Raw genomic sequence first — 17,741 nt, 5'->3', positions numbered from 1 at the left:
GATATAGATTGTACTGAACCTTCTGTATATGATTTTGCACTAGTACAGGTATTTTCACTATACTGCTTCTAGCATCCAGAACAATTGGAAGTGTAGGTTGATATATGGAATTTTGTTCCTTTACTTCAGTTTTATCACCCTGTTGTTCTTGCAGTATCTCCTTTTGGCTTTATTGATTGTTTCTAGTCTCTTATTTATTTTTTTAGTCTCTAGTTCCTTTTCATTTTCATTATTTCATTCCTTCTACTAATTTTGGCTTTATTTTTCTAGCTCCTTGAGATGCCACATAGGTTCTCCAATATAGCTTCTCTATTCCTGATTGCAATAAAGGTTGTTACAATTACATTTCATTGCTCTCTCTCTTGCTCTTTCTCGATCTCTCTATGTATATATATATTATATATATATATATATATATATATATATATATATATATATATATATATATATATATATATATATATATATATATACATAGAGAGAGAGCAAGATAGATAGATAGATAGATAGATTGATTGATAGATAGATTCTGATATTGTTCCAAAGTTCAGCAAACTTCTTGAAATATGCTTTGAAAAACTAATCATTTAATATGTATTAACCATTTAATTACATTGAATGGTCTTAATTAAATTAAATTGTTTCTGATTGAGAAACAAGGCATTTCATTTAGATGTTATGGGCATATTTTCTTTCAGTGTTTTACTTGTTCATTTCTAGCCTTACCACAGTGTGTTTTGTAGAGGAGATCAATTTACTTTTCATACTTTTAAAATCTGGCTGTTTTGTGTTGTATCCCATCTCTTCTGTAGAATGCTCAATATGTTGATGAGAGATGGATTATTCAGATATTGCATGAAACGTTCTGTAGGTGGATGTGAGGCTCATCTAATCAAGGGGGAAATTTAATTTTGATACCTCCCCACTTACTTGCTCTAAATGTCTCTCTAGGAAATCTTCAGCTATTATTGTATGGAATATTAGCTCAAAGTCTGCTTATATAGAGATAAGTGCTTTGATCAGGAGTTAGTATTCTTTTACAATTATTATGTTATCTGGTTGATCTGATTGGTTCATCATCGCATTACAAACTTGGCACATTTGGTTGTTTTGATTAAAATCTGTTTGATGTGATATGATAAGGATAATTCTGCCTAATTTTCCTTTTCATTTGCATGGACTACCTTCTTCCACTCCTTTTTCTCTTTGATGTATTGTTTATTGCTATTATAAAGATGATGTAAAGAGAGGTTACAGTAATATAAGTAAAATGAAGAGAACATTTCTTTTCAAACAATGTCACCCTTTCTCTCGCTATGTTTCTCTCCCATCCTCACCCTCCAGTTCTATAGCTTATTTTCAACATAGTGTCTAGTGAGTAGCACTGCTGTATTTGTTCATTCTTTGTTCCACCATTTCTGTGATTCCATGCCCACAAAAACATTGATAAAGAAAAAAATCTCTTTTGTTCCCATTTCCTGGAGTTCTTTTTTGAAAAATATTATTTTTTATGATCACATGCACATAGGTATTACATCTTTGTGTTTCTCTCCTGAGTACATTCCCCTTGTTCTCACTGTGGGGAATGCCTAGAAACCTGTATAATTTATGACATGCAAGGTTTTCGTTGTTTTCTTTTTCTTTTTCTTTTTTTTTTTTTTTACCATTTTTCATTTACTTGTAGATCTATAAGTACATTCTAGCTACTACACTCAGAGAAACCGTGAAACTTCTGTTACTCTTGGTCTGGCTTACATTATTTTCTTACTCTCACAGAAGGCCATTCATTGAAAGTGAATGGAACTTCTTGGAATCAACCTTTTGTTTAGACTGGAGGTTTTATTCATTCAGACATTCTCACTCTTCCTGGTAGAATTTACTGAATTTCCATTTCCAGTAATTGACAGATCATGTCACACTGTTTCCACTATGTAACTTCTTCTCCAGGTTTACTGAATCTTCTTCTATGCTTCCTCTTTCTTAGAGACTTCATTGTTTATTGAATTCAATAATACTTACTTTTGGACTTTTGGATTATGAGGTTTATTTGTCTGCTACAGATTTTGTGGTACTTGTGAAACTTAAAATAGATTAAAGCAATCTGTTTTGGAATGATGACAACTACCTGTGAGGTTAAGGAGAAAAGAAAAGAAAATGTGCACACACAAGTAGTACAAGACTATGATCAAATTCATAAGTGAATGAGAGACATGTTATAATGAAATCTTTTCATTTAACCTTTAATGAAACTTTTTACTTAATATTTTAAGAAGAGAAGAGGTAACAAGTTAGACAAGATATATACACACTACCTTACGTATGAAACTGTACCCACTCTGTGTATCTCCTTGCAATAAAATTAAAATATAAAATATTTTAATGCTGTGTAGAAAATGTACTCTTTTCCTTACTCATGTAACATTAACACCTTTATACAGTATCTTAAAAATAAAAAATATAAAACATATTTTAAGAAAATATATTAAAAGTTATACAAATGAAAATGTCAACTACATTGTATTCCTCTCATTATTTGTAATTTTAATATTTAATTTTAAATTGTTCTAGGAAATTACTAGATATGTTACTAATTTTCTCTTCTTCATAAGAATTATGTGTAATATTTGTCTATCATATTTACATTGTTAGACCCTACTAAACTCACTTGTATAATCATTCTCAGAAGTAAGTTTTATACATTTCTAAAATTTTATTTTCTTTTGGTAGTATTACAAAGTGTTGGCATTCAACAGATCCGTTTATGAATATAGTGTTCCTTGAACCATGTCACCCTGTTTAAAATTTGCACCCATACCTCCAACCCCACTCCCTCTTTTTCTTTTCTTTTTTTTATTGGTCATGGGGCTTAAAAAATCCTTTTCTTAATTTTGGATTATATATTAATTTTTGACAATAATGAATGTACACTTTATATATACATATACCCTCCACAGTTATTCCAAGTATTCATGTCTTGGACTTTGACTCTATCTTTCTAAAAATTTTACTATTTGTGTTTTCCATAGATTCAATTATAGCTCAGTTAATTCAATTATAGATGCTTTGGTGCCACCCTGACATGTTCTAGTTTCTACTAATATATGACATCATACAATTTATGGTTCTCTGTGTCTGGTTTACTTGACTTAATGTAGTTCTCTCCAAGTCCATCCATTTCTTTAGGAATGGTTTGATGCCATTCTTTGTAATGGTTGAGCAGAATTCCATTGTATATATAGACTACATTTTCTTGTTCCAGTTGTGCATTGAGGGACATCTGGGTTGCTTTCTTATCTTTGCCGTAGTATAAAGCTGCAATACACGTGATTATAGTGGTAACATTAGTGTATCCTAATTGTATAATCACTATGACAGGACAGGCTTTTCTCACTGGTATAGTCACTCTCACCAGAAAACTTAATGCATTTTTAAATATGATTTTCTTTATGTAGTTGTACAAAGTTGTTGCCATTCTACAAAATAGTTGATGTATGTGCTTCTTGATAAATATCCCTCCTTTGAACATTCTTACACACTACTTCCAACCTAACCCCATACCACACTTTAATTGCTTGTGAAAGGCCTGTTTATTTTATTTATGTGTTTTAAATGTATTTATCATAGATCATTTTTATTGTAGAGTTGATATGCAGAGGGGTTACAGGTACATGAGTAATGAGTACAATTCCTTTTGAATAACATCTGTTCTTTCATCAGTTTCTCCCTGTCTTTCCCTACCATCCCATCCACAACATATCCAGTTCATTTTGCACAGTGTCTAGTAATATCACTGTTGTGTTAGTTCATCCTTGTTCCATATTTTATATGTTCTCCCTTACTCTCAAAATACAAACTAACTGTCAAACATAGGTAAAGAAAACGGAACAGCAACAATTGAAAATTTAAATAAATAGCTTCTGCTTCCTTTTTTTGGAGTTCATTTCCTAGAACATTATTTTATATAGTCATCTTTACATAACCATTGAGCCTTTTTCCACCATTCTTATGCATAGCCTCCTTTTGCCTCCATATATTAATGTCTGGGCCTTATATAAATTATCATGTCCCAGACTCTTTGTGTTAATATGTATAGGAATAGTTACTGATTTTAGTTTGTTTACTTATAGATTTATAGGGACATTCTCGTTACCATGAATGAGGGAAACAATGCAACCCATGTTTCTTACTTTGCTTAATATAATTTTTCCAATGTTTTTCATTTCTGTAAGAAAGTTAAAGTATTATTCTTTCTGACAGAGAGTATATTACCATTGTGTATGTGTGTGTGTGTGTGTGTATACATAAACATACCATGTTTTCTTGTTTATTCATCCACTGAGAGATATCAGGGATGATTCCATATCATGACTTTGGTAAAACAATAATGCTTTAACATGTTTTTTGGGGGGAGGGATTAGAATGGTCTGGTTTGTGATCCATCAAATAAATGCCAATAAGTGGAATTGCTGGGTAATAGGGAAGTTCTATAGTTAGTCTTTTAAGGAATGTCCATATTGCTTTCCAGAGTGACTGAACAAATAACATTCCCACAAAAATTGTAATTAGGTTCCCTTTAGGCCTCATCCCTGCCAACTTTGTTATTGTGAATTTTCCAGATAATGGCCATTGTAACTAGACTAGGTAGAATCCTAATGTTATTTTGAATTGCATTTCTTCTTTTTAAATATTATTTTATTGGAAAGGTGATGCAAAGAGGGGTTACAGGTACACATGTAATGAGTACATTTCTTTTTACACAGTGATACCCTCTCTCCACTTTTCCTCCCCCAACTCCCCTCCTCCCCAAGTTGAAAGTTCTATTTCCAACAGTATCTAGTGAGTATCACTGTTGCAATGGTTCACTTTGTCCCTCTGCTTCTCTGATTCCCCTTCCCTTCACAAATCAGATAAACTTATATAGAAGAAAAAGGGTACAGAAATCAGAAACTCTGACCATTGGGAATAAACCACAGCAGAAACAAGTGAAAGACAAATGTAATGTTTTCTGAGGTGTTGGACACACTCCTTCATGTATCTATTGACCATGATTTTCTTCCTCGAAGAAGTCTCTCTTAAGTCTCTCTTGGGTTGTTGAGGTTGGGAGTTTCCTTCTGTCTTGCTAAATTTTAGCTCTCAGTATATGTTAGATATGACCTCTTTATCAATGTATAGCTAGTCAAGATTTTCTACCATTCTATACTCTGTTCAAATATCTTCCTAGCTTTGTCCCTTGCTACTCAGAATCTATTCAATCCAATACAGTCCCATTTATCCAGGCTTTCTTTGATTTGTTGTGATTATGTATCTTTGTTTAGATTGTTTTACTCTGTGGCTATAAGGCTTAGGTGTTTCCTTAGTACTTCCTGTAATATTTTGACAGTGTCTGGCCTCACATTAAGCTATGTGGTCCATTTAGAGTTGATTCTGGTACAATGTGATATATGGGTATAAAGCCTCTGTTTTCTGCATGTAGATAGCCAATTTTGGCAGCACTGTTTCTGTAAGAGTCTAACTTTTTTGGAAGCTGTGTTTTTGGCTCCCTTATAAAATATTAAGTGGCTATATGATTGTGGGATTGTTTCTGCGTCTTCTATTCGGTTTGATTAGTTTTCAGGCCAGTTTGCCAGTTGTTTGCCAGTACCAAGATGTTTTTATTACTTTGGTTTTGTAATAATGCTTCAACTTTGATGTTGATATTCTTCCAGCACTGTTCCTCCTGCTAAGAATGTCTTTTTTGCTATTCACGATCTTTATTATTCCATATGAGTATTTTGATTGATTTCTCTAATTCTTTGAAGAAAGTTACAGATATTTTTATTGGTATTGCAGTGAATTTGTATATTACTCTGGGCAGAATTGCCATTTTTAAGATGTTAATTCTTCCAAACCAGGAGCATGGGATGTTTTCCATTTCCTTAAGTCAGCTTCAATGTCTTTATACGAGGTTGAAAAGTTTTCACAATATAAAACCATCCCAACTTTGGTTAATTCCTAAGTATTTTGTAAGGCTATTACAAATTGTGTTTCTTTCTTGATTTCAGTATCACTCTTCTCATTGTTGGAACAGATGAATGCTATGGATTTTTGTTATTAGATTTCAGAGCTTGTTCCTTTGCCACAGTTTGAATCAACTCAAGTAGCTTGGAGTGAGCAATTCTATATGATTCTTTAAGGACAGGAGGTATTGCTCATCTTCCCTATTTGGATCCCATTTATGTGTTTCTCTTGCCTTATTTCTCTTCTTAGGTATCCCAGCAGTATGTTCAATAGAAATGCAGAGAAAAGTCATCCTTGTGTTCTGAATTTAGAGGGAATGGCTTTAATTTTTTCTATGAAGTATAAGGGTAGCTCTAGGTTTGTCACAGATAGACTTTATTATGTTCAGGAACTTTCCATGGATTCATAGCTTCTCTAGACATTTTATCATGAAGTAGTGTTGAATCTTGTCAAATAATTTTTCTGAATATATTGAAAAGATCATGTGCTTCTCATCTTTGCTTCTGTTTCTGTGTTGAATTACATTAATTGACTTGTGTGTATGGAACCGGATTAGCAATCCTGGAATGAATTCAGTTTGAACATAAGGTGTGGGATTTTTTTATTACGTATTGATATTTGTTGGCCCGAAGTTTGTTGAGATGTTTTATGTCAACGTCTATTGGAGAAATGGGTCTATAGTTCTTTTTTATTGATGGTTTCCTATCTGGTTTGGGGATGAGTGTTATGTTGGTTTCATAAAGACTTTGGTAGTGATCTTTCACTTTCTGTTTTATTGAAGAGTTTTTGGTGCATGGGAGTGAAGACATAAAGATTTCTGCTGTGAATCCATCTGGTCCTGGGCTTTTCCTGAATTGGAGGCTTTGTTGCCATTTCAGTTGCATTCATTTTTATGGGCAATTTAGGTTACCACTTGGAACTTTTCCTTCAAGGAAGCAGTCCCTGAGGAGGCACAAACAGATTCTGAGCTCAAACAGTTTTGAGCTGGGCAGCAGAAATCTTATTGAGGGGCTCCTGTTTCTGGATGCGGCATTATCAATCTCCTCTTTCTATTTCCCCTTACCCTTGTTCTGTGGTGTCTCTCTGCTCCTTTGTGTTGTGTGGCAGTACAAGCAGCCACTCCTTGAGGGTCTGCAAGCTGATTTTCATGTCTGCCATTCTTTCTATCCTTGTGTTTCTAGGGTTAGTGTTTGCTGTGTGATTTTGTCAGTATGACATGGTTCTCTGTTTAAGATTTGATCTGTGGCACTTCATGTTTGGGTCTCTCTTGGCTTCCCGAGCACGCTAGGGGCAAAGGTTGCAGCCACTCAGCAGTAGTCTGTATGTTGTCTTGTTGTATGCTGCTCTGTGTTTCTGTTGTGAGATTTCTTATGTATTTGAATGAGTCCCCATCTCTTTAATGTTCAATTTTTTGGCTCTCGTGAGGTAAAATGGATGTAGGGAATCTATATAGCTGTTTTTCTTAGATACATCTAAGGAGTTTACTTGTGATGATACCACCATCTTCTTGGAAGTGTCATGTCTGCTTTGAGGTGCATCATTGAAGTATTGATGTGAGATTTTTTCTAATTTGTTGATGAAAGCACTTACAGACATGAACCATCTTCTGAGATCTGCCTTGCTTGTGTGCCAAAGGAGTTGATATTTTAGGTGTTCTTTTACATTGAATCCCAGAAACAATTAAATTTTGATTTTTATCTCTCTCTTCAAATAACTGCTGAAGTCTAATCAATGAATTGCTTAGTTTCCATGAGTTTATTTTCTGTGACTCATTTGGTTGTACTCAGCTTTGACTGTGTTGACAGGACAGAGGCTATACATTCATACATATTTTTCATGTTCTTTAATTGTTCTGTTTTGTGGTCTGAAAAACTTACTTTAGTATTTCTTGTAGGAAAAGTTTAGTGTAAATAAATTCTCTTAACTGTGCTTCTCTGAGAACATTTTCATCCTTCCTTCATTTCTACACTGTAACTTTGCTAGGTGCAATACTCTTGGTGGATAATTTAGATTTTTTTTATCTTAGGAATTGTAAAGATCTCTTGCCATGCTCTCTTGACTTATATGGACTCTGCTGAGGAGTTAGCTGTTATGAAAATGGGTGCACACATATAGCATATGGGTCCCATTTCTGTTCTAGTTTAGAAAATCATCCTGTATATGTAGTTAACTTGTGAGTGCTTCATGCTTAGACAAGCTGCTGTAGATGTTATGTTCAATAATTTCATTATCCTTGGATGGCAATGTGGCTTTTTGGTAGCGTGCTTACCTCACATGCATGAGGCCCTGGGTTCAATTCCTCAGCATCACATAAGCAGAACAAGCTAGAAGTGGAGCTGTGGCTCAAGTGATCGTGTGCTAGCCTTGAGCTGAGAGACAGCTCCCAGGACCAGATTTCAGCCCCAACACTAATAAAAAATGGATTATTCTTTCACCTTTAGGTCTTTTACTTTCTGGGTATCTCTACATTTCTTTTTGCTTCATTGAAAATACTCTCTTCAACTTTTACAAAAGCTTTTTAAAACATAATCATCCTTACATTTTATTACTCCATATGTGTATGTGCAATTAGCTTTTTCTCAAGCTCACTATTTTCTTGTTTATAGCATTTCAGAATATGATAGGCTTACATGATCACTTCACATATACCTACAGCATATAATGAACAAGTTGATCCTTTCATTAGTATTTCCAACATGCCTTCATTGTTTCCATTTAAACAATACCAGTTGATTTCATTATATTAATTTATTTATAATCTTCACACTTACAAGCATGCAAATAAACACACAAAAACACACATTCACACATACTTTTCCGCACACAGACAGGACTTGGAGAAAGAAAGAATAGTACTTTGTTCCTTTTTATTTTGAGAGTCTCTATTAAATATATTGGGAAGAGAATAGTGATCAGTGCATTTTACCATAGAGGTCTTGGAACTGGAAATTCTATGCACAGCTTACCTATAATTCATTCCTCAACCCTCAAGTAAGGGGTTTCTTTCTCCAAAATGAATTCCTTGAAATTGGATGCATCCCTTTTGTTTTGTTACATAAAGAAAAATAAAAATCCTTCCCCTTATAGGTCTGCTCTTTTCCTGGTTGTTATCAGTAAGAGCTATTCCATATGTTATGTCTGTGAACAGACCTTGCTATAGTATCATTCATGAATAACCTTTTGCTTCTGAATACTGTTCTTAAATTATACATTCTTTAGTTTGCCTGACCTGTCATATAATCACAAAACAAGCTGAGTGACTGAAAATGCGAGAAATATTTTCCATACTGGTGTAGTTAGTTGCACTAATGTAAAGAAACACAACATTTGCTGCCTCATGAAAACTTAATCCAACACACAGCAGCCTTTTGCTGTGGTACATGTGGTAATAATGAAAACAAGCTCTCCCTCAATTAAATAAGTATCTGAATTCTATATGTAAGCATAGAAGACTACATTTACATTCCATTCTAATTGGGGTATTATTTTAGCTTTTTCTTTGACAAAGAAGCAAGCATTTGATATATTGAAGTTTTAAGACATGACATACTTCTTCAAATTTTCTTTGGTCATTATGCAGGTTGATCTTCAAGAACTATCAGTGTGTTTTGGCCTTGGCTTTTGCTATTGAGGAGATCAACAAAAACCCTGATCTTTTACATAACCTGACTCTGGGATTTGATGTCTATGATGTTCACTTCAATGCTTGGACAATGTTTAAGAATCCCTTCATTTGTCTCTTTGGGAAGTATAAAATTCCAAACTATTCCTGCGTGAGAAGAAGCAGTTCTATAGCAGTACTTACAGGACCATCAGGAATAGCATCTGACCAGATTGGGACATTGCTGGGACTCTACAGATTTCCACAGGTGAGAGTTGATAGGTGTGCAAGGATATAAAAACGTCTAAATTCATGCCATTTCTGGTGTTAGAAGAGAATGACAGGAAGAGACTGGAGTCACAAATAAATCAAATTTTGTGATATCAAAGTGTAATTACTTAATGGCAGTCAGAAATATAATGTTAATCATTTGGAAAAAAGAGGTGAAAGATTTGAGTAAATAATTGGATGATTTATTGTTTCAATCTTTATGAGTAATTTTATTTAACAAATCAGGAAATGGATGACGGCTTTGCAGTGTGAAGATATGTTGAGCAGGTTACTGATGGCATACAAAAGTAATCCTAGCTAATCAGAAAGCTTGTATCTCCAATTAATCTGCATGGAGCACAAGGTGAATGTGTGACTCCATTGGTATAGAACAAGTCTTAAGGAAAATAGCCAAGGAAGTGCAAGAGTGTATGAGCGTGTGCCCCTGTACTGGCATTGATGTGTATACACACACACACACACACAAACACACACAGAAAGTAATATTTTGAATAAAATAAATCAGACTCAGAATAAGAAAATATAGCCATATCCTCACAAATGTGAGAGTTACATCTAAAATATGAATATATTAAATGAAATAAATATGGAAGTCACACAGCCATTGCACACACACACACACATGTATTTATAATATATATATATATATATATATATACACTTTATTCATCTGACTAACATAGGATATATATAGAAGTGGAACTCTATAATGTAACTTTTCTGATCTACTGACAGTGTGAAAAATGAACACCAAAAAAAGGTGAAGCATATCTTGTCTGAGTGGCATAGGTTTTAAGGGAAAAATTCAGAAGAATAGGAAAAGGTTGGGTGGAGGAATACAACATAATATTCAATGGGCATATGTCAAAATGGAATTAGGAAAGTTGAGGAGTGTGTGGGGTTGCAAATGGGAAGTGTTGATGGGAAATAGTGACAAAAACTAAAAAACATTTTACAAATACACAGCTATTCAAAAACAAATTATTTTTCAAAAACTAAAAAACCCTACCTTCCATCTACTTCAACTAGTTCTTAACATACTTCAAGACTGAGATTGTAAATAAGGGAAACCATGGGACCTAAGTTTCTTTGGGCTTATAACTAGTATATGTCTGAGTCAAGCAGAAAAGGTAAGATAAGTTGATGTTAGGGAAATGATCCCTAAGATATGTATTCAAATTTTTTTCTTTCAGGTGATTATTTCTAACACATTTATAAGATTATTTCTTTGTTGCTTTGTATGTTCCTCCCCCATGGTATAATCCCTGCTTTCACTGTATTTGATGTCGGTATAATTTGTGGAGGGGAAGGGGAAAAAATCGTTTAAATAGGGATACAGGTGGACCCATTGCAACAATGAGATGTACAAGTTGTTATGTAGAAAAACGAAGTTTACAACTTTAGTGGGGGGGAGGAGTATTGGGTGGAGGGGTAGGGGAGGATGGGAAAGGATGGGAAGGGGAAACAAAGGAGGAGGCTACAATGCTTGATACGAAATGTACTCATTATCTTGCCCATGTAATTGTAACTCCTCTGTACAGTAATTTCACAATAAAAAAAAAAGAAAAATTCCCTCAATTGCAAAAATAAAAAGACTGAGATTGTGATGCATGGCAATCTTCTCGTTCACAGAACATCCAATTTTCATTCCCTTTAGTTTACCTTTGGGCCTTTTGATCATGCCCTGAGTGACCATAACAAGTTTCCTGCTCTCTATCAGATGGCCCCAAAGGACACATCAATAGCCGCTGCCATGGTCTCCTTACTGCTTCACTTCAGCTGGAGCTGGGTGGGACTATTGACCACACAAGATGATAATGGGGCAAGGATTCTTGCTGAATTGGAAGTCGAGATGGCCAAGAACAGAATTTGTGTAGCCTCTGAGCTAGTGGTCTCCACCCAAGATGCATATAACCACATAGCAGTTAATCGTTATATTAATCTATCTTCAGCAAGTGTCCTTATCATATATGGTGATAATAATTCACTGATGATTTTTATGATATATATTGAGCAAATTATTACACATGGGAAAGTTTGTATCATGAACTCACAGTGGGATTTCTCCCTCAAAAGGAGATATTTCATGATAGGATCATTGCATGTACCTCTTATTTTTACACACCATCATGTAGATGTTTCTGGATTCACAGATTTTGTCAAGGCAGTTAAGCCTTCCAAATACCCAGAAGACATTTTTCTTGCGAGGCTGTGGTTTCTCTCTTTTAATTGCTCTGATTCTGTGTCGGACTGTGTAACATGGGACAACTGTGCTCATGATGCCTCTTTGTATTGGTTACCTGGGCATAGTTTTGATGTGAGTATGTCTGTAGACAGTTACAATATATACAACGGTGTGTATGCTGTGGCTCAAGCTCTGCATGAGATGCTTCTTCATCAAACAGAAGTTCAAACAATGGGAAATAGAAAAGGAGAACTGCCTTCCTCTACTCAGGTAAGTTCGTCTATGCTGTAGTACACAAACCATGAGCAAAGGCACTTGTCAGAGGTGTCTCTTACTGTATGAAATTAAGTTTTTCTGTATGTATACATGTGGGTTTTTGTTTATATATGGTGTGTGTGTGTATATATATGTCTATATATACATAGGGATATAAATATGTATATGGTGTGTGTGTATATATAGACATATATATATAGACAGATATATATACACACCATATTTATATATATATATATCCCTATGTTATATATATAACTTGCTTACTGATATTAATGGGTACATATTTCAGTATTTGAAGTAATTCTTTCAACTCTTAAGCATTTTCCTTTCTATTATGAGAAACTATTGGAAGTATAAAATTGAACAAATGTATAGTCACATTTACAACATTAAATATTTCAGTTGCTTTTCCAAACCATATGAATTCTTTATGTTTCAATGTCTTTGAGGTATTCTAGACATGTGGGGATATTCTCTGAAGAAAACAACAGGCCAGTAACAAGGATAAAATACATTCCATCTTTTTATAAATTAATTTTGGCCAGTGGAATGGCTAGAACACAGTTGCTGAGTCTGTGTTCAAGGCTAGCACACAACTACTTCAGCAAAACAAAACTTCTGACTTTTTCTGAAAAGTTTATTGGATACAACATTCTCACTGAACTTTCGGCCCCAGCCTGCTTAGAAGCATGATCCTCTGATCTGAGCTTCCTGATCAGCTAGTATTACATCCTTGAGCCACCAGCACCCTGTTTATTAACTCATTAGTTGTTAATAATATCAACATGCTCATAACTAGTGTTTTTAAATCTGTAAATTCAGCTTTTCCTTAGGAGTTTCTTCAGTCATAGCAAAGGATGACTTGCTGAAACCAATTCCTCATGTTTTTCATGAGTGACCGAGTTTCATTCAACTTTGGGTATTAAATATTTAGAAAGAACAAACTTCAGAAATTCACAAAAGAGTGGTAGTTGATTTTTCTGAACATCCTCCTCTTTTTCTGAGTGATCAGAAAAGATTTTTTTCACAAAGATAATTTGATTCCTCCATGGATTTTCTTCTGCGATACTTCACTAGTTATCTCTACTATTCTCAAATTCAGAATCAGAGATTAAAGGCAATCAGGAGCTTTTAATATTTTGCTTTCTGTCTTAACTCTGAAATACACTTGACCATAAGATGTGTCTCCTTTTAGCTGCACAATTTTCTGAAGAATAACCAGTTTTACAATCCTATTGGAAATCAAGTAATGTGGGACAAGCAAAGGAAATTGGAGCCAGAGTATGACATTCTGAATATTTGGAATTTTCCAGAGGGTCTTGAACTTGAGGTGAAAGTAGGAAAGTTTTCTCCATATGCTCCACATGGCAATCAACTCTCTTTATCTGAAGATATGGTAGAGTGGTCCATTGAAACTACGGAGGTGAGTTGGATCTGATCCTAATAATTTTGCACACACACAAATCAGCACAAGTCACCCTTTAAATTTGTACCTGGTTGAGTTGCAGCTAGGTTCTCCTATAATCCTAGAGTCTAATATAGCTCAGATGGGAATATCATAGTTTACAGTCAGCTCACACAGGAAACTATGTGAGATTTCTATTGTCAATAAACCTCCAAACATTTGGAGGTAGAGCTGTGATTAAGGGACTAGAGTGCTACCCTTGAGTCAAAATATCTGAAGTCCAGTGCGCAGGCCTTGATTTCAAGCCCCAGGTTCAGAACCAAAAGAGTTTCAAATGTTTCCACATGTTGATTTGGAATATTTTCATAATATGTAAAATATATTTTTTTCTCAGTGAGATTCTAACACTGCAATAAAGTAACTGAAGAGTTAATTTATGGGGTTGAAAAGTTTCTTTTCTCCCTTCTGTGGAGATCCTTTCATTGGTTATTTGACCTGAAACTTACCCATCTTTGTTTAAAGGAATCATTAAATGCACCTGTGAGAAGATTTTCAACTCATGAATGCTGGAAAACAAAGAAAAAAAAACCATTATGACCTTCGGGCTCACACAACCCTATAAAGTGGAGGTCTCCCTCTTGCTCTTTCTAATGTCACAGATGAGTAGGAGAAAGCATATTGTGCCAGGAATTCAATGAAATCCCATAGGGCTGTAAACTAGAAATTACTTTCTCACCACTACTTTCCACCTTTTAAAAATCCCATGCCTTACAGTAATTCAACAGGCTAGAAATCAAGATTGATGCACCTAGTCTTTGAGAATCATTGAATACGTAATCTATAACAGAATTCAATAAATCAAATGCACTTACCTGTTTAAAACATTATAATTAAACATCCCATTGTGAAACTATGGATTGTTGTAGTGTTTGGTATGTGTCAGAACAGTTATTGGCACACCCTGCCTTTCCTCAGACTCCTCACTCTGTCTGCAGTGAGAGTTGTGGTCCTGGATTCCGGAAATCTCCTCAGGAGGGAAAGGCTGCCTGTTGCTTTGATTGTACCCCTTGCTCACAAAATGAGATTGCTAATGGGACAGGTAAGTCATGCTTATAAAGAAATCATTTATCTCTCCCTAGTTATCCTCAATCGAAACAAGTGAATACAAAATATGTGTATTAGGATCACAGAGCTCATTCTCCTTCTCTCTGTTAATAACTAAATTCTGAAAAGTGGTAGCATTGCTAATGGCAATGTGATAGAACATGGTTTTGCATTACATATTTAGAAAGATATTCCAATGTATTGCAGGAAAAGTTACTCTAGGAATCCTTCTTATCACTAATCATTAAGGCAAGTCTAAACTTTACCATAAAATTAAACGTAAGTGGTATAAGAAGAGTATTCATCTTAAAACTCACATTTAACTCACACAGAAAACTTGGATCTTGCTTATCTTTATTTCTCAGTGCCCAGAACTATTCTTGGCACAGGGCAAGGCCTCAGTAAGCTATAATCAGTTTAAGAAATAGGAATGAGTACAGAGGGTCAAAGATTGATGAGTTTTTTCGTACAACTTCACAGGTGAATAGCCAAGACAAGCATAATGAGAGGAAAGCAAAGATAATATACCAGAGGGTAAAAATATATGTCTTACAGAAACATATAGGGCAATATAAGCTTTATACTTCCAATTTTCATACGATTACACACTCTAAATTCGCATTATAAAAAGTATAAAATATATAATAAGATATTGCAATAACCCACCTATTATTTTATCTATATGTGTGATAGTCATTGATTAAAAAGATGTACAAGTCGTTATGTCGAAAACAAACTTTACAACTTTGGTGAGGCGGGGGCGGGGGCACGGGCCAGAGAGGATTGGGTGAGGGGGTGAGGGGGAGGATGGGAAGGGATTGGAGGGGGAAACAAAGGAGGAGGATACAATGCTTGATAAGAAATGTACTCATTATCTTGCCCATGTAATTGTAACTCCTCTGTACAGTATTTTCACAATAAAAAATATTGAATAAAAATACCTGAATAAGGAAGAAAAAATGAGAAGCAGTTATGGCTTGCAAAAAAATACAAAAACACTTTTATGATAATAAATGCTGACATCTGAGAATTTCACCTGAAAGAAAAATTCCCTAAATTCTTTGAAGCAAACTTGGTTAATAAAAAAGTAATGGTGGTGTACATTTTTCACCAGATATGGAGCAATGTGTGAAATGTGCAGATCATCAGTATGCCAACACATACAAGACACAGTGCCTCTTAAGAGTTGCAAGTTTTCTGGCTTTTGGAGATCCCTTGGGCATGGTTCTGGCCTGCATGGCTCTTTGCTTCTCTATGCTAACTGCTGCTGTTCTTGGGGTGTTTGTGAAACACCAAGAAACTGCCATTGTTAAGGCCAATAACCGGGCTCTCAGTTATATCTTGCTCATCTCCCTCATCTTCTGTTTCCTCTGTTCTTTGCTCTTTCTTGGTCGACCCAAAACAGCCACCTGCATCCTGCAGCAGATCACATTTGGGGTTGTATTCACTGTGGCTGTTTCCACAGTGTTGGCCAAAACAGTGACTGTGGTTCTGGCCTTCAAGGCCACTTCCCCAGAAAGAAGGATGAGGTGGCTGCTGGTCTCAGGAACTCCTAACTTCATCATCCCCATCTGCACACTCATCCAGGTAACCCTATGTGGACTCTGGCTGGGAACCTCTCCTCCCTTTGTGGACACAGATGCACATTCTGAACATGGCCACATCATAATCCTGTGCAACAAGGGCTCCCTCACTGCCTTCTACTGTGTCCTAGGATACCTGGGCTTTCTGGCCCTGTGCAGCTTCACCGTGGCTTTTCTGGCCAGGAACCTGCCTGACACCTTCAATGAAGCCAAGTTCCTGACCTTCAGCATGCTGGTGTTCTGCAGTGTGTGGCTCACCTTCCTGCCTGTCTACCACAGTGCCAAAGGGAAGGTCATGGTGGCTGTGGAGGTCTTCTCCATCTTGGCCTCTGGTGCAGGGCTCCTAAGCTGCATTTTTGCCCCAAAGTGTTATACACTCTTGTTAATGCCAAATAGAAATTCTCTGCATGGCTTCAGGGATAAAAGACATAGTAAGAGAAATAAGCATACTTAGTATTAAGTACCTAGGTTTGATTAGTACACGGAAGGTGTAATCTAAATCTCTAGTTATAGTATTTATCTCTTTGTCATAGTTTATATTATATATTTTTTACTTCAAAGAATAAGGCTGTACTGTATATTTCCTAGCAACGGTAATCACAAGTGATGGTAATCATAATTCATACTGGAGTTTTGCTTCTATATCTTGGTCTTCCTATTTAATCTGTACTTAATTATATTATCCCCTCTTCCTAAAGTCTTTTCTCTTTTGTTTTTTATGTATGTATACTTTAATTGTAAAGGTACTGTACAGAGTGTTTATAGTTACGTGAGTAAGTTAATGAGTACATTTCTTACCGAGTGTCTTTAACCCCTCCTTTGTTTTCCCCTACCATCCCTTCAGCCCCATGTCCCTACCCCTTCCCTGTGCTCCCCCTCCAAGTTGTAAAGTTCATTTTCAACATCGTGCCTTTTACCTCTCACTGTTACAATGGGTCAACCTGTGTCCTTTTTTCAGCATTTTATTATTTCCCTTCCCCTCCCCAATTAGAAAAATATGTATGCAAGATGCACTGCATCCCAATCAATTACAGTGAAAACAGAGGTTATACCTTAGGGAAAGAGCATACAAAGGAAACAAAAAAATTCATGGAGTACATTAAAAATGACAGTGAAAAAGATAAAAAGACTGTTGTGTCCCTATATTGGGGATTATTTCCCTTAGTATCTTCTTATATGGTCACATGTACATAGCTTTACTGGTAGTCTGTTAAGATTATCTTTATCTTGCTCAATTACTCCTCTACATCATTATGTTTATTAACTTCCTGTCTTCCCACCACCATGTTGCCGAAT

At 35.4% G+C, this 17,741-nt stretch overlaps 1 protein-coding gene across 1 annotated transcript in view; it reads left to right on the top strand.

Annotated features, from left to right (window-relative positions):
* LOC106000692 (vomeronasal type-2 receptor 116-like) overlaps window positions 1-16,899 on the top strand; it is a 50,930-nt gene extending 34,031 nt beyond the window's left edge. The window contains exons 8-12 of the mRNA XM_013035980.1: window positions 9,578-9,866; window positions 11,547-12,344; window positions 13,549-13,776; window positions 14,734-14,857; window positions 15,977-16,899. Of these exons, the coding sequence (XP_012891434.1) occupies window positions 9,578-9,866; window positions 11,547-12,344; window positions 13,549-13,776; window positions 14,734-14,857; window positions 15,977-16,899 (2,362 nt within the window). The remainder of the gene's footprint in view (window positions 1-9,577; window positions 9,867-11,546; window positions 12,345-13,548; window positions 13,777-14,733; window positions 14,858-15,976) is intronic.
* Window positions 16,900-17,741: the final 842 nt, after the last annotated feature.

The sequence above is a fragment of the Dipodomys ordii genome, unplaced genomic scaffold, assembly GCF_000151885.1.
Source record: "Dipodomys ordii isolate 6190 unplaced genomic scaffold, Dord_2.0 Scaffold235, whole genome shotgun sequence".
NCBI lineage: Eukaryota > Metazoa > Chordata > Mammalia > Rodentia > Heteromyidae > Dipodomys > Dipodomys ordii.
Note: the sequence above shows the minus strand (reverse complement) of the source record. Positions and strands in the feature narration are given on the sequence as shown.